Below are 18972 nucleotides of genomic sequence, written 5' to 3' on the forward strand. Positions count from 1 at the left end.
TATTCCTATGTGACAAAATCTAAGAAAGGAGACAAAAACTACAATTTTTAAATGTCCAGGTATAAATTCAGCAAAGGAATAAGATATTTGAAAGGTAGAGCCACCATATGTCTGTGGAACAATGCTAAATGACAATGGAGAAAAGACAATCATGTTTACTTCCTTTCTCACTTTGATTTTTCTATGCCAATGAGAAATAGCATTTTACTAACAAGGATAAAGTATATCTGTCTAAAAGAGATCTGGTATTCAAGATAAATAAGGAAATAAAAAGAAAATGCCTTGATGCATTCATATCACTTGAGTCACAAAAACTAAATTCTTGATTAATATAGGAGCCAGTAGATATAATGGCTTAGCCAATATAAACTGATTTTTGAAAGATAATGAAGAATGGAAAAAGTACCATGGTACTAGAGAAAGACAAGTGTTTTGATTTTTTTAAAGGAAGAGAATGGAATTTAAATTTACGCCACAAGCTTTATTTTATATATTGGAAAAGTTATAGTGTGTTGTTAAATGAGTGGTTAATGAATATCTAGCATAGGAAATAGTGATTGGAAAGAACCCATATGGCTTCAACAAGATTTGGTCACAGCAAAGATCAAACCATTATTAGCAAAATAAGGTTCCAAGATAACTCCAAGAGATACGTGATAAAAACAAACAAATAAACAGATAAAAGAAGCAAACAAAATGCTATCCATAGCCAAAGGTAGAACTGTTGGAATCTGATTGCAGATCAAAAATATGTTAACCTTCGCTTTATTTCCTTCATGGGTTTTTAATTGAATATGTGATATGTGTCTTTAGACCTGACGTGGGAAATGCAGAAATATAGATAATATGAAAGCATTGAGATAATCCATATTAGACTATTTTCCACCTCAAGGGAGGGGAGGAGGTAATGAGAGCATCTGTTGCAAAATGTTTTTTTAAAAATGTTAAAAATTGTTTCAACATGTAATTGAAAAAATATAATTCAACAAAAACAAACATAACAAACAAATAAAAAGAATAGGTCACAACAGACAGAACTCATTTCCTTTTGGTAATGGATTACTTAGGGCAATGTGTTAGATGAAGCTTACCTAAATCTTAGGAAAGTATTTGATAAAATCTTTTATGCTATTCTTGTGAAAAGATGGGCAGATCTGAATTAGATGATAATATAATTAGACCGATTCAGAACTGAGTGAACAACTAAACTCAAAGAGTAGTAAACAATGTTTAAGTTACAACTTGGAAGAATATTTCCACTGGCATGTTCCAGAGGGGTAGATTTGGTCCTGAGGTGTTAAATTTGTTTAATGGATAAACAAATAGCTGGTATATTCATCAAATGTGAAGATAAAACAAAGCTGGAAGAGATAAATAACATACTGGATGATAGTTTAGATATTACAATATATCACCCAACAAGAAGAGTGGGTCACAGCTAATAAGATGAAATTTGGTGGGGATAAATGTAAATGTTCTCATTTGGGTTAAAATCTTTTACTTTATAATTTCATGATGGAAGGTATGGGGGCCATGCATCCATTTGGAGCTCATATGGTAGATGTGGTCAGTTGCTGGCCTTTTAAACCTAATTTACTGCCAGTCCATTTTCTAGGTTTTTGAACAGTGTCAGTTGTAAAGTAAATCCTTATTCCAGTTTCAAGTATCATGGATTTTACTAAATGCCATCCTGAATTGTTCAATTGTTTCTGGGTCTTGTGAACCTAATCTTTTCAACTAATTAACTTAAAGAAAAGGGCCAAATAATTTGATGATTATTGCTTTATGCTATAGTTTGGGATATGGTATTGTATCATTGACATCTAGTTCTTATTAAAATTCATGTTGAATTATTCCTCTTCTATAATACGTTTCTAGGAAGTATTACCTCTCTTCTAATACCATAGTACTTCGTATTTCATATTCCAGTTTGCATTATGGTTATTTACATATACATATTATAACCTTTTTTTTATCTCCTCAAAAGAAAGAAATTGACTAGAAAGAACAGAATAGAAAATGTCAATAGATTTGAAACCTAAGATAAGTAGATTTTAAGATAGCACTGATCTGTCTTTGATGAGTTTAATTCATTGTTACCAGGATTAGATGAACTACCTCCTAGGATATTGCAAGAATTATTAGATGCAATTTCTGAGTCACTGTAGGTATGATCTTTAAAAGATTATGGAGAATGAAGGAATTTTATATTGTTCTGCCCTGGCCTCTCTTCTTTTCTTCTTCTATACACTAGAATTCCTCATTAGTTCACATGAGAAATATCTATTTTCTCTGTAACCATCTTTGTAATACCACTGGATATTGATCTTCCACTCTGCACACTTCAGTTCAGTCAAACTGACTATTTTATTCTTCTCATTACACTACATATTTTATGTATTTTCCTTTGCATTATCTGTTCTCCAGGCTCAGAATTCACTCCTTCTTTACTTCCGTCTAATATAATCCCTCTCTTCTTTTAACATGTAGCTTCTAAGATCTACCTTCTATATGTGGCTTTTTGTAATTCTCCCTGTTATAACCCTTTCAAATTATCTTCTCTTTCATTATTTATGGCATTATATCATATTATGCATCGTTTTATGTCATGTCTTGTTATGATATATCATATCATATGTCATAACATATTTATCTTTTCATATTTCTTTATGGAACCAACACTGGTCATTTTAACTTCATACTATCCAATTTTAATTTCTCTGTTGCCCATATTTCAACATCTATTGTTTATTGTTTCCTTTTTTTACCAGCCTTTGTATCAGTTTATAAAATGCTAACCATGTTTGTAATTTCTTTTTTTAACTTAAATGAGACTGTATTACAATATTATTTTAGAGTCCATGCCATAAGTAAGCATAGGATGCAAACAAATTTGCAAATTTAAAAGGAATGATACAAGGTTAAAGAAAACAGAAACTTATCAGGTGGAATAAAGAAAAAGGGACAAACACTGTATTTTTAAGTTTTTCTTGAAGTGTATGCAACAAAACCAAATTTTGATGTACTTTCTGAAACAAAGCATTTGCAAGTGGAATATCTGTTAATTGGTAATGAAATAAAAATTTCATGGCTAAGTATAACAAGTCTATTTTGATGCAATGTTCACAAATTTACAGGAACAAAAATCTTTTTCCATGCTGATCTAACACCATACTTTCTTGATGCTTCTAGATCAAATATATTTCAAACTTAATTTTCAAAACTTCCTCTTAAATTTACTGACTCTCTTTTACAAAAAAGGCACTAAGAAAAGATATAAAGTAAAGCTCACATTTTTAACTTGAAGGAAATCTCCAGTCTTTTAAAAAATTTCCTGGTCTACCTGAAAATTCTTATGAAATTAATTAGGAGGCTTCTTAGCTCACTTTACAGAATGCTATCATATTTCTCACAGAAACAAATGTCCATTCCAGTTCTTCTTTAAAAATATTTTATTTTTTAATTATATGAAAAAAATTTTAACATTTATTAAAAAATTTGAAGCTATACAATTTGATCAAGCTTATATATGTGCAGTGAGACAAAACATATTTCCATATTCATCGTGTTATGAAGTAAAACACAGGATAAGAAATAAAGAAAACTTTAAAAAATTTCTTTGATCTGCATGAAAACTTCATTAACTCTTTCTCTGGAGGTATATGAGTCCTTTGAAATAGATTTAGATCAATGTATTTCTGAGAATAGCTAAGTCATTCTGAGTTGATCATCATTCAATATTGCTATTACTGTGTACAATATTCTGCTGGTTTTGTTCACTTCACTTTGCATCATGTCATGTAAATATTTCCAGGCTTTTCTGAAAGCATCAAAGCATCCTGATCATCAACTTTTATAGCACATCCATCATATATATATATAGTTTATAGCATTCCATCACAACCATATACAACAACTTGTTCAGCCATTCCCAGTTGATGGACATCCCCTCGATTTCCAATTCTTTGCCACTACAAAAATAGATGTTAGAAATATTTTGCACATATAGGTCTTTTTCCTTTTTTATCTCTTTGAGAGGCAGGCCTAGTAATGGTATTGGTGGGTGAATGAATATTCACGGCCTTTGGGACATAATTCAAAAATGCTTTCCAGAATGGTTGGATCAGTTCACAACTCCACCAACAGTACATTAGTATCCCGATTTTCCCACAGTCTCTGCAACATTTATCGCTTTCTTTTTCTATCATAATTAGCCATCTGATAGGTCTGAGGTAGTACCTCAAAGTTGTTTTAATTTGTGTTTCTCTAATCAGTAGTGATTCAGAGCATTTTTCATATGACTATTGATAACTTTTATTTCTTCATCCGAAAACTGCCTACTTATATCATTTGACCATTTATCAATTGGGTAATGATTTGTATTGTACCAGTATAAATTTTGACTCAGTTATCTATGCATTTGAAAAATGAGATATTTAATAGAAAAACTTGCTGTAAAAATTTCCCCCAGTTTTCTTCTGATCTTGACTGTATTTGATGTAATCAAATTATCCATTTTACATCTTGTAGTGAACTTTAGCTCTAGTTTGATCATAAATCCATACCTAATTCATAGATCTAAGAGATAAATAATTCCATGCTCCCCCATTTTGCTCATGGTATCAACCTTTATGTCTAAATCATTTATCAGTTTTAAGCTTATTTTGGTAGAAGTTAAGAGATGTTGGTCTGTCTAGATTTTGCCAAACTGATTTCCCGTTTTCCTAACAGTTTTTGTCAAATAGTGAGTTCTTATCCCAAAAGTATGGATCTTCAGGTTTATCAAGTACTATATTACTATGGTCATTTACTATGTATTGTGTACACAGTTTATTACACTGATCCAGTACTCTGTTTCTTAGCCAGTACCAGACTGTATTGATAATTACTGCTTTGTAATAAAAGTAATACAAGTAGGGAACTGATATGGATATGCTAATATTCATGATGTTTTTTATTGATTCCCTGTTTATTCTTGATCTTTTGTTCTTCCACATTAATTTTGTTATGATTTTTATAGCTCTGCAATATAATTTTAGGTTCTGTGATTGATACGTATTTTCTCAGAGCACAGTGATTTTCCATTCTGCTTACATACTACCATTTGCTTTGTTATTCCTAAATTAATTAGCATATGTTTTATTTCTAGTTCTTTGCATCTGTAGTGTCAAATGCTATAAGAATATCAACAGAGATGAGGACTCCAGAAATGTCATTATTAATAACTTTGGAAAGAATAGTTTAAATTGAGTGAAGAGATTAGAAATCAAATTGTGAATTTTTGAGAGGCAATTGAGAGGAGAAGTATAATAAATCAGTAAAGAAAGCTTTCGCTCTCTCCAAGTTTGGTTGTGAAAGGGAAAAAGTGAGAAGACAATAACTTGAGGAAAAGGAGTTCAAGTGAGGGTTTTTCTTAAGGAATGGGGGACAATGAACATATTTGTGGGACACAGGGGAGAAAATTGAAACATAAGGGAGATGGAATTGATAATTGGGAATAAGCTACAGTAGGAGAATGTTTTGAGGGCATAGAGATTAGCATTATCAAGGAGAAGATCTGCATCTCTATCTCTCATAAAGTAATCCCTACATTCTAATGTTGGAGTAACTGTATGTTTGTGTGTGTGTGTGTGTGTGTGTGTGTGTGTGTGTGTGTGTATACAACATATACAAAATGAATGAGGTAGTTTTAGGGAGACAGGATCAAAAGAAGAGAGAATATGGGAGTATGTTCAGGATATTCGAGGTATAAAAGCAAGGAGAATAAGATTATTACAGATGGCCTCCGTTTTTCCCATGAATTATGAGGCAAGGCTCTATGCTGAGAGGTAAGAGGACAGGTTTGGGATAGGCAGTGTGAGGAGAAAAAATAATATTGGGAGAGATACTGTCAGAAGTGCTTTAGAGAGGCAATTCAGAGAAAATAAAAATAATTAAAATGTCCCAATTAGGGCCCAGTTGAGATGTGACAACATAAATTTGTAGTGAATCCAGTAAACATGGTTGTATGACTCCCTCCAGTGGCTTTCAGCAGTACATGAATAATAACAGAGATGATGAATCATTTCATCAGGTGATTAAGAATAAAGGTGTTCAAGAGTAGACGACATCATGAAGTTAAGCTGACTAGCTAATATATGTATATAAACATTATATATGCATATAAACAATATATGGGAGCACTATAGTGCTAGAGATTGCAGTGAGGATAGGGAATAGATTTAGGAAGGGTAAAACACAGGGATAGAAGAAGGACTAAGAGGTTATGTTAGATAAAAAATTAAACTCTAAAAAATGAGGAACTATGACACTTGTGTGTGATGATATAATAAAGAATTTCCATTCCTGTGAGTGGTTTAGGTGGGAAGAAGATAAAGACCACGGGAATTGGAGAGACTGGTAACAGCTGGGAAAATAGATTACAGTGAACATGATCTGGAAGAATTAGTGTATCTGAATGGAAAGGACCACAAAGGATGAGAGATCACTGAGAGAGAGAGAGAGAGAGAGAGAGAGAGAGAGAGAGTGAGTGGGGGGTAGGAGAGTGTCTGGAACTGGCAATGAAAAACAAAGAAGATATCTACATCTCCTCTTAGCCCAGTACTTAGGGGCACATAAGTGAAAGTTTTTCAAGTACTGAGATGGTGGCCAAGGATTCAGTATTTTCTGGAATAATCCAGGTTTCTGTGATTGTAAGAAGATGGAAGGAGTATTAAAGAAAAAAATATGGGGACAGCTAGGTGGCTCAGTGGATTGAGAGTCAGGCCTAGAGATGGGAGGTCCTGGATTTGAATATGACCTCAGAAAATCCCTAACTGTGTGACCCTGGGCAAGTCGCTTAAACTCCATTGCCTAACCTTTACCACTCTTCTGCCTTGGAACCAATACATAATATTAATTCCAAGATGGAAGGTAAGGGTTTAAAAAAAAGGAAAAAAATATAATTAAAAGCAGTTTGTTAATAAAATGGGAGTTTTGGAGAGTATAGTGGGAAAGGGGTGAAGGAATATGGATGAAATGGATCGATATGAGAATTCTGAGTTACACATCTTTTCATATTTTCCTCAAATACAACTTTCTGGTCAGGAGTTTTTCCACACCCTGCTTTACTTCCTTGTTCCTCAGGCTATAAATGATAGGGTTTAGCATTGGAGTCACTATCCCATAGGACAGTCCAATGAGTTCATCAGATGTCTTAGTGTCCTTTGACTGGGGCTTCATATACATGAAAAGAGCTGAACCATAGAACAAGATTACCACAGTAAGATGGGCTGAGCAGGTGGAAAAGGCTNTTATGGTTGAACAATTTGTTGAATATGTGCTGAAGTTTTTTTAAGGTTTGAGTTGTATTAATTCGCCTCTAATATTCCTTTGAACCTTTGTATTCTATGATTCCAGAAAATATGTTATAGATGTTTAGGAAATGTTTGTTTGAAAGAATGAATACACAAATATATTTTACATTATCTAGAAAATGTAAATACTTTAAAGTATTCTGATAATTTTATTATATCTATTAGGCAATTAAAAACAAAATACAAAGGAATACACCAAGATAAAAAACATTTTACTTTCTCCTCAGATACAGATTTTTCATAAGGACTTTCTCTACACCCTGTTTTACCTCATTGTTCCTCAGGCTATAAATGATAGGGTTCAGCATGGGGGTCACTACCCAGTAACTCAGGCCAATGAGTTCATCAGATGTCTTAGTATCCTTTGACTGGGGCTTCATATACATGAAAAGGGCTGAACCATAGAACAAGATTACCACAGTAAGATGGGCTGAGCAGGTGGAAAAGGCTTTCTTCCTCCCCTCACTGGAGTTGATCCTCAGGATGGTGGAGAGGATGAAGACATAGGAGAAGAAAATGAGCAGCAAAGGGAAGACTAAAAAAAAGAAATTCCCAATTGTCATGACAAACACATTGAGGGAGATGTCTCCACAAATAAGCTTGAGAAGAGCCAGGATCTCACAGGTGAGATGGTCAATGATGTTGTTACAGAAAGGTCTCATCATAGCCAGCAGGGTGAGCAGCAGAGAATACAGAAAGCCTGATGCCCAGGTCCAAGTTGCCATCTGGACACAAAGTCCTTTATTCATGATAATGGTGTATCTCAGGGGATTACAGATGGCAACATACCTGTCAAAAGCCATCACAGCCAGAAGCACACACTCTGTGCACCCCAAGCCCAGAGAAATCACCATCTGTAAGGCACATCCAGTGAAGGAAATGGATTTCCTCACAGACATGAAGTTCACGAGCATTGGAGGAATAGAGGAGGACGTATAACAAATATCCAGGAAGGAAAGATTCCCAAGGAAAAAGTACATGGGCGTGTGAAGACGGGGATCCTGGATGCTGATTATAATGAGGATGCTGTTTCCTAAAATGATCACCAGATACATGACTAGGCAGAGAATGTAAAGAGATATCTGGAGACTTGGGTACTGAGAAAGTCCAATCAGAAAAAATTCAGTCACTGCTGTGTAATTCCCCTTGTCCATGTTATTGCATCTGGGTCACCTGTATGACTTAGGCCAGGACATATCTAAAAGAAGTTGCAATTGAATAAAAGTGATTATTTGCATTTCTAATAACATATAGTAGTTTCTTCTATTGTCTTATATTCTGCAAACCAGGGTATGTGGGGAGGGAAATGAAGAAATGTTGCCACAGAGAACATGTTATTCTGGGTATGACAAGAAAATAAGGATATTAAATAAAAAATGTTGATAGTTAAACATATTTACATTTGGCACTTAGTGGTTTGCAAAATAGTTTTATATTCTTTCATCTTATTTGATTTTGATTTCTGGAGGGAGATATGTGTTCAGATCTTGCCTCTGGCATTATTTAAATGTATGAACACGGGCAAGTCATATAACTTCTCAATGAGTTAAGGAAATATCCCAAATTTATGACAGACAATTGACCAATCTGTGTTATTATGGAATATTTATGGAATGGGATTTTCTCACACATTTTCTGATATCTTTACCAACATTTCTAAGATCATCTCCATCACCTAAAAATTGTTATAATTAGCAAGTATTATGTAAGGTACCGTAGGTCCCACAACCATTAAGTTTCACTGTCAAGACTGGAACACAGATCATTTGGCTAAAGCAGCACAACAGAGTGGTTGGCATATGGTAAGGATGTGTTAACTTATTTTTTACAGTCAATTATTCATTCACTCACACCAATTCAGGTTTTATACTTCAACTTTCCCTTTAAAATGGTAATATAGAAGACCTAAAGTAAACATCATATGTTCCCATGTCATCACTGAATAAGGGTAAAACATAAATACAAATTATAGCCTTTTTTTGCTGAATACTTACATTAAGTTGGTTCAAATGGGTTCAATCTTTTTTATGATCTAAATAAAACATTCCCATAAGAGATTTCTCAGTTTTTCTCCTCTCCATCTTAAAATTTCTCCATATAATTTCCTTTTATTTTCTCATTTGTGAACACACATTCCTATTGCTTGATAAAATTAACCTCTCAATCACTATTCTTAACCCAATTCTTTTCCAGAACTTTGCCCTAGAAATTATTCCTATTCCTTTCAATTGTTCCTTCTCCATAAACTCCTTCCTCCTTACACATTTATTCAAGTCTTCTTTTTCTCTAAAAGAAAATTTCTCTCTTGATCACACTATATCCCTTAATCTTTTTTCTTTTATAGCTAAATTTCTTTAAAAGCTACCTTTTCAATTTACTCATCATTCATTTATTCTGTACTTCCTTTTAATCTGGTTTCTTTCTTCATTCTATCAAAGCTTTGCTCTTCCTTCCATATGCTACAGCAAACACAATTTTTATTTACCTTTCAGTGTGAAATCCAGAGCTCCTTGTCTATTTGGGCCAAGCTGCTTAGCTGGTTATTCCACCTTTCTAAACAAGAAACTATTTTAAAGATATTTCCAATAATACCACAGTTCTCTGAGACAGCACCAAGCACATTTCTCCCTGTCTCTCATCATCTCCACAACTTCAATATGGATGCAAATTACTTTAATAAAGTTTGTTTACATAACTTTCTTCTTAGATGATACTTAATCTATAGGATAGGAAAAAAGGGTTGGATTCTTATAATTTAAATATAAAACTATTTCAAGATATTGCTAGACTTAAGAGAATGTTGTCCCTTCCACCTGAATGCCAGGACATTAATTAGAGAAGAGAGCAGCAGTTTTTTTTCCATATGAACTAAGTGTTTGCTTTAACCCTCAGTCTGTAGATCATGGAAAGTTCAACCATTGGCCTTAGATGCCAACTTAACTACCCTCTTCATTGCACTGCATTGAACCCCAGTGTTCCTTAGAGACTTTATGTATTCCCTGAAGCAATTTAAAATTGCATGTAGGAACTATCTGGAAGTTAACAACTTTAGGATGCTTCATATAAAATGTCATCAGTCTAATTACACAAAGTTTATCATGCTACTTTAATTGATGCCACATTAGATAAAATTCAAAAGACTCTAGCAAGAGGCTGACACAATTATCTGGGTCATCAAGTCCAATTCCCCACATTTCTTTGACTTTTATAAGAAGAGAATGCTGGTTTTTTTCTCCCCCACCACATCCATCACCTTGGTGCTGTCATTACCTCATTCTAGACTCTAACATTTGTCTGCTGTTGGACTCTCAACCTTGAATCTTTCTCCATTCCAATCATTCTTCAGTCAGTTATCAAAGTGATCTTCCTAAAACTCAGATCTGCTCATATTATTTTCCTCTTCAATAGATTCCAGGATGAAATGTAAAACTCTCTGTTTGGCTTTTAAAGCCCTCCACAAGCTGATCCCTTCCTATATTTCACATCTTATTACATGCTATTCTTCCTCCATATACTCTGCAGGCCAATGACACTGGCCTCTTTGATCTTCCTCTCACAAGACACCCTATTTTTTGGCTAAGTATTTTCTCCAGCCCTCTGTCATGCCTGGAACACTCTTTCTAATATCCACCAACTAGTTTCTTAGTTTTCCTATTTTCTTTAATCATTAACCTCCTGTCTTAGAATCAATACTGTATATTGTTTCCAAGACAGGAGAGCTGTATGGGCTGGGGCTAAGGGTTAAGTGACTTACCCAGGATCACACAGCTATGAAGTACCTGAGGTCAAATTTGAAACTAGGACTTGCAATCTCTAGGCCTGACTCTCAATCCACTGAGCCACCTTTCTTATTTTCCATCAAGTCTCAGCTGTAGTCTTGCTTTCTTCAAGAAGCCTTTCTCAGTCCTTCCTTATTCTAGTAATCCCCCAATATATCCCGCATATATTGTGCTTGTACATATTTATTTTTACCCTCCCCTACCATTACACTGTGAGTAGAGATTGAGATTGCTTTTTTACCTTTGAATCCCCAGGGCTTAGCACATAGAAGCACTTAACAAATGCTCATTAAATGTCCAATAACTGACAGATATAGAGCATTCTAAATCAGAATTGTCACCATCTATACAATTAGGTCCCTTGCCAGCTCCATACATATAATAGGTATGCACACCAATATCTACTGTGACGCGAGCTCAATTCCTATTCCAGTTTTAGCCTCTCAAAATCTTTGATCATGGGAGAGACTGGCCCATAATTTTCCTATAATGAAGAATAGAGTGATGTAAGTTTATTATAGAATACTCAGATTGACTTAGGTTGCTTCTGATAGAATGACTAGCTCTGATGAGTGGGGACTCATTCATGTCAACTTAAAGGGAGATAGAGTGGCTTTTTATTTGTTTTTCTTTTCTTTTTAAAAAAAAACTCTTACTTTCTGTCCTAAAATAAATACAAAGGATTGGTTCCAAAGGCAGAAGTGAGGTGAAGGCTAGGTATTTGGAGTTAAGTGACTTGCTACAGGGGTCACAGAGTTAGAAGTGTTTGGGGTCATATTTGAATCCAGGACCTCCCATCTCCAGGCCTGACTCTTTATGTATTGGGTCATGTAGCTACCCCTAAACAGAGTTGTAAAATAGGTCTCAAGTAACCAAACTTTCTTTCTCATATTTTTCTTAGCATTTTTATCAATGACTTTGGTATTTTTTTCCATGTGTAAATAAGAGAGCTAGGATGGAGAGCTAATACACTGTTTTACAGAACTGAGATTCAAAAAAATCTTTATGGGTTCATTAATGGGTTTTCTTATCAACTCTTATTTCCAGGACTTTACTTTTGGTATAGTGGGCTGGTTCTGGGGTTGGATCAAAAGCTTTGAGAATCTCACCCTTTTGGCAACTGGAAGAAGTAGATGAAAAGGACAAAGAGGGAGGCTTCATCCACAATTGGAGACTGTAATTATGGTAGTTGAGCCAGAAGAACCACAAACTCAAAGATCATAACTCAGATGATGAAGACTATAGACTAAAAGGAAGTGACACAGGATGCCACCTGACAAGCATTTTTATAATGAGAGAATTTATTTTTACTATGTTGAATTATTTTTATTTCTGAGTTCTGAATTGAGACTTAGATCTGTCCCTTGGACTCATTCCTTTGATCCTAGGATATTCGAGGAATGCCCCACTCTGGAGCATCTTCTACTGTAGGAAGAAAAGTGAGATCATGAGTTCTATATTTCTTGGTAAACAGAAATCAATTTAGGTCATGTATGTCTATAAGCAGTAGAACAGAGTCCTTGAATCTTGCATCATGGAGAAGTATTGAACAAAGTCATTCCTACACAGGCAGAATTTGATTTCTTTTCCTAGATGTTGAGAGCATGGGATCAAGTATGTGACTGTCAACTATCCATCAAGGAATCAGTTAGGGACTGAGAGAATGATGGATCATCTCTTCATTGGTCATTCACCAATTTGAGATGTCTTGGGACATCTAGGGAAGGTCTGAAAATGAACTTCCAAACTTGTATTTAATGATGTGTAGAACTTCATGATCTTTGATCACCAAGAGATCACTAGCCTAATCAATACATTTATTTTCTTACCTGGAAGCTAGTCTCTTAAAATTCTTAATTGTCACCCTAAAGAAGAAAAGACCAAAGAGTCTTTGTACCTTTTCTCTTTTTATATAAGTAAATCCTTCTTAGAAATTATCCTCCATTCAATCCAAAGACAAGAGGCGTATGCTCCATGGTGTTTAATTTTTAAAACTTTTCCATTCTTGTTTTTGCTACTTGACTACTAGAACAGACAGTCTTAGTTTGTTTATTGTATTTTAATTCTCTTGATGCATGTGACGAATAGAAACTAGTTAGAATTCTAAAAGGATATCTAAGCCATCTTAACACCCTGAAAACCTGGGCTATATTCTTGAAGACTTATCACCCTGGATGCATATGTATCTGTGTCTTCTAGTTTCTTTTAATAAAATCCTACTGGTCTGAATTGAGCAAGAAGTGGTCTTTTTTATTGTGACATGACTATTTAATGTATGCTATCATATATAGGTCATAGAGATTAAAAACTGCTATGTACTGAGAGATAAGGGGCTCATGTGAGAGGCTGCATGTGTACATACATGCATACACATATATGTAGACACATACATATATGTACAATGTGCTTGTATGGTCATGAAAGGTTCTTACTCCACTCTGCTCTTGTTGATCAATGGTTCAGTTATTCAGTCTTATCTTGCCCTTCTTGACCCAATGTACTAACTGTCCATAGGGTTTTCTTGATAAATATACTGAAGTGGTTCACCATTTCTCTCCAGGTTTATATAGGGAAGGGTTAAATGGCTTCCCCAAGGTTTTACAGTTTGTAAGTATGTGAGGTCAGATTTGAACTCTGGTCCTCTGTTTCCAGGTCCAGGACTCTATCCTCTGCACCACTTTGTTACCATCCACTAATAGGTAATGGTTTCTCAATGATGAATTTGCCAGTTTCTAGTACCTCCCCCCAACTTTTTTTAAAAAACAGAACTAAAAATGTCAGAAGCATACAAGGAAGGCAACTAAAATGACCTTTTATTCATATTTTATATACTTTATGGACACATTACCTTCCCCATAGAATGTGAATACGTTGCAATGATGGTTTTCTTTATATATTTTAATATTCTAGCACCTAACCTGGTGATGGCATGTGTGTCAGCACTGATACGTGTAGCCATTTTCGATGACACGCAGTCTCATGTGGCTGCATACACAGAAGTATGGAGCTCTATGCTGAGGATGAAACGTCTGCTGTAGTATAGTGTAGACACATTCTGTGCACTATAGATGACAATTCTACCTATATTAATTTACCTATTTTGGTTTATTAAATACAGTTACATATTACAATTATAAATTTCTGTTATTTAAACTCTAAGTATCACAAAATTGTGATTTTTTTCTCAAAGTGACACACCACCTGAGTTATGCTCTTTTTTTGGGCGAATTTTGACAAACCAAGCTCAAAAGGTTGCCCATCACTGACTTAACCCAATGTCCAATCCATAGTAGACATGTAATAAAGATTGCAGGTGGTCTGATCAATGGAAAATGTCTGGATCCATAGCTGAATGGATACAGACAGATAAGTGATGAAAGTGCACCAGCAGATGAAAAGGTAATATTGGGGAAACCTTTACTTAGACCACATTCTTTATCCTGACCATAAGGTTAATTCTTTTTCTAGTCCTTCTTTTGCTGACCTCAACCAGCCTCTTTCATTCTCTTTATAAGGGTCGAGGACATAGTAGGAAAACAATCTTTAGCCCCTGATATAGCATTGAAAAGTGAACTCACATCATCCAGAAGATAAGATGGGGGAAATGGTTTTGATTTCATCCCATTGGTACATTGTCTTGAGCAAAAAACTATGATAATATTATGAGGGAAGTCACTGGGAGATAGCAAGGTATTGGTGAACTACTGAATCAGGGCAAGACTCACAAAAAAGCTTTACATATGGGCAAGAAATCATTGAATTTGGGCAGAGGTCCAAATTTTGAACTGCTTTTTCTGCAAAAATTCAGGTATCATGGGAAATTTGTCATCAGAAATTCATATAAAAATTGGAGTCTGATGGTTCAGCTTCAGGACTTTTGTTATTCTCATATTTGAAACTCTTTTCTTAAAAATAGAAAAAAAAGACAAGACCCAAGACATCTAAATAAAATACTAACTCAACTTTCATCTTGCTTATGTTAGAGTCATAGATACAAGGGGAATAATTACCAAGACTAAGAATGTCATAGGCCCCTCATGAATGCTAATCTTTTTAGCACATTTCTCATAGCTGCATTCACTTCCTTGTTCCGCAGGCTATAGATGATGGGGTTCAGCATGGGGGTCACAACTGAATAGAACAATGTTATAAATTTGTCTGCAATTGAACTTTTGGACCTGGGCTTCATATACATGAAGAGAATTGTCCCATAAAACACAGTCACCACAGTCAAGTGTGATGAGCAAGTAGAAAAGGCTTTTTTCCTTCCTTCTGCAGAATTAATTCTCAGGATGGCAGAGAGAATAAAAATATAGGAGATAATAATTAACAATAATGCGGAGAATCCCAATGTTATGCTGTCTATTAACAAAACAATCTCATTCAAGGAAATGTCCACACAGACCAGCTTTAGGAGGGCTAAGATTTCACAAACAAAATGATTAATTATATTTTCCCCACAAAAGGGCAGCCCAATTGCAAGAGCTGTTTCCAAAGCTGAATCAAGAAAACCTACAACCCAGGAAATAACCACCAGTTGCACACAGAGTCTCTTATTCATGATTACAGGGTATCTGAGAGGATTACAGATGGCTACATACCTATCAAACGCCATTGTAGCAAGAAGCACGCATTCTGTGGAGCCCATGGCCAAGGAAATATACATTTGGATCATACACCCATAGAAGGAGATGGTTTTTGTTTCTGAGGAGAAGTTGGTCAACATTTTGGGGATGAAAGAAGATGTAAAACAGATATCTAAGAAGGAGAGACTACTGAGGAAAAAATACATTGGTGTGTGAAGGTGACTATTGAGGAGAGTCAGAACAATTATAATACTATTTCCCATTAGAATAACCATGTACATTACTAGACATAAAATAAAGATGAGCATTTCAGTCTTTGGGTAATCTGAAAATCCCAGTAAAACAAACTCTTTCCTGGATGTCCAGTTGACTCCTTCCATTGTACTTTATTTTACCTGTTGCAATTCATACAGAAAAGAACAGGTGCTTAGTGACTCCATGCTTAGACTTCATGCAGCAGGTGGTGTCATGGGCATCTCAGGAATGAGAATCATTCCTTACAAAGAAGTGAACCTAAGAGGAAGAGATGTGTGGATGAGGAACAGTAAGAAACTAGTTGGTTGCATTGTAGATATAGATAAATAAATAAACAAAATTTTATACTCACATATATTCACTGAAAATACAAATATTTAGAGACTGTACTCTGGTTTTGTACAGGTCACATGGTGAATGGGGGAGAATGAAGCCTATATTTGAATTATTATGAAATATATTTTTACCTATATATCCTGAAGTAGGGACCAATTTCCAGATCTATCCATGGTTAGGCTAGATTTTTGTAATGGATGCAGCAAGACCAATTTCTAGAATGATAGAATTCAGAGGACTTGACAAATGAACAATATTATCCCATTTCTCCTTTTGAGCTTTATAGTCTAACTCAGTTCCCAAACTTTTTTGGTCTACTGCCCCCTTTCCAGAAAAATATTACTTAGCCCCCTGGAAATTAATTTTTAAAAATTTTAATAGCAATTAATAGGAAAGATAAATGCATCTGTGGCCATTACCACCCTCCTGGATCACTGCAGCACCCACCAGGGGGCAGTAGCGCCCACTTTGTGAATCATTGGTCTAACTAAATGATATTCTTTGAGTCTAAATTAATAGTTAGGATGTGGAGACAATAAAATTTAATTAAATGATAGTTAACTTTTCCTTTCTTCTTATTTCCTAGAATCAACAGAAAAATCTCCTTTGTAATTCATTTCTAGCGAAAATGACTTCTTTGCCAGGTTAATGGATACAAACATTTCCATTCAGTATTCTAACTATATCAGAACAGGCTTTTATCTCCATACCAAAACTTAGATGCATTATTTCCATACAGAATATAATCTTCTATTATAGATATTTATGTAAACTCCTAAGGGTCAGGGTCTGTGTCCCTGCAAGTTTTAACTCTTTCAATGCAAAATATAATGTCTTACATTATAGGAAATCCTTAATAAATGCTTGTTGAATTGAAGACAAACATTCTACCCAACCTAACTTAACTTCTAATGCCCCTTTTCAGAGACTGGAAGGGAACTGTGTTCAGATATATAGATAATAGGCTCTCAGAAATTCCATATTGGTAAAATGTAACAACCTTTAATGTCTTTTCCTTCTTTGTTTTATCTTTATTTATCATTGTTGATGACTTATTCCTTCTTGTAATTCTCCCATGTTTGCATTTCTGACAAATTTTGGATGTCATATTACTTATTTATATACTTTTCAATTTCATTTTTTGAGTTAATCATCCCTCTCTCATTAACCAAATTATGATAGTCTTCAAAACTTTTTCTTTAGTCTTGTCTTTTTAAATCTTCTTGCTAAACTCTCTCCCTTTGACCATCTTATCTATTTCCACAGATTCCATGTCATCCATATGCACCTGTTCCCTGTTACATGAAACATTTAGTCTCAAATATTTCCCATATCTTTATCTACTCATTGGAATTCTCCCTGTAGTGTGGACCAATACTTCAAATGAAACATTTCAAACATTATGACCCCCTCAATTGCACTAATACCCTTCTAGTCAACCAGGTTCAGGGCCTCCTATGGCACATTCGACCCTTCCAAATCCTTTACTCAAATCCCATCAGATGCTCAGTGTTGTTAATTTTTTGTCAGTCATTTATCTCTTTTCCACTTATATGTTTAGCTTACTAGTGGACACTCTTATCATTTTTAGGTGTGGCTATTTTAATAGCTTTCTCACTCATCATCCTGCCTTTTGTCCCTCTTCTCCAATCCACCTTTTATGAACTAACAAAATATTTCCATTTGCTGAATTCTGACTCTATGATTTAGGTTTAAAAAGTTCCCCTATTCCTTTTAAGTAAAACCATGGCCTATCCAGTCTGGCATTTAAGACCCTCCACAATTGACACAGCTAGGTGATAAAATGAATAGAATGCCAGGCTTCCTGAGGTCAAATCTGGCTTCTGACATTTAGTAGCTTTGTGACTATGGGCAAGTCATTTAACCCTATTTGCCTTAGTTTCCTAAACTGTAAAATGATCTGGAGAACTAAATGGCAAATTACTACAGAATCTTTGTCAAGAAATCCCCTATGTGTGACCCTGGGCAAGTCATTTGACCCCTATTGCCTACCCTTACCACTTCCAAAATGGAAGGTAAGGTTTAAAAAAAATAAAAGAAATCCCCCAAAATAAAGTCTGAAAGTTTGGGGTATGACTGAAATATGAGTGAATAACAGTAAACAATTGGATTATAGTTTACCTTTCCTCATTTCATATATCATCCCTTCACATAATCCATGTTTGAATCAAACTGGTGACTAATATATGCTCAATCTCATTATTCCATTTCAAAACTCAATACACTAAAGCAAGACAATCAGTCCATCAACTAGCATTTATTGAGCATCTGCACTGAGTCATGCACCATGCTATTCTTGGGTTGTAGTCTTCCTCACTACTTGAAATTCTCTTTTTCTCAGAACTAACTCAGGTACCAACTCTATGAAGTAATCTAATAAAAATATTCTTTCCCTTTTCAAAGTTTTCCAAAGTCTTTTGCTTCCATTTTATTCAATCATACAATAACAAATAGCTCTGTATACCTCTTATGCAATCCCTACAATAGGATCATAAATTTAGGCCTTCAGGAGATCTTAGAAATCATATAGTCCCACTCCTTCATTTTAGATATGAGGAATCTGAGATGAGGAAGTAATTTACTAAAGGTAGTAATGGTAGAACTAGGATCTGAATTTTTGGCCTTTGATTACAAATCTGG

At 34.8% G+C, this 18972-nt stretch overlaps 2 protein-coding genes across 2 annotated transcripts; both read right to left on the reverse strand.

Annotated features, from left to right (window-relative positions):
- Positions 1-7053: 7053 nt before the first annotated feature.
- On the reverse strand, positions 7054-8509 carry LOC123230996 (olfactory receptor 13D1-like). Its single transcript, XM_044657198.1, has 2 exons — positions 7978-8509; positions 7054-7271 (listed from the first exon to the last, which is right to left on the reverse strand). Exons 1-2 carry the CDS (start codon positions 8507-8509, stop codon positions 7054-7056), a joined length of 750 nt encoding a protein of 249 aa, XP_044513133.1.
- A 6649-nt stretch (positions 8510-15158) lies between these two features.
- Positions 15159-16100, reverse strand: LOC123230997 (olfactory receptor 13D1-like). The gene has a single exon (XM_044657199.1). It carries the CDS (start codon positions 16098-16100, stop codon positions 15159-15161), a length of 942 nt encoding a protein of 313 aa, XP_044513134.1.
- Positions 16101-18972: the final 2872 nt, after the last annotated feature.

The sequence above is a fragment of the Gracilinanus agilis genome, chromosome 1 (genome assembly GCF_016433145.1).
Source record: "Gracilinanus agilis isolate LMUSP501 chromosome 1, AgileGrace, whole genome shotgun sequence".
Lineage (NCBI taxonomy): Eukaryota > Metazoa > Chordata > Mammalia > Didelphimorphia > Didelphidae > Gracilinanus > Gracilinanus agilis.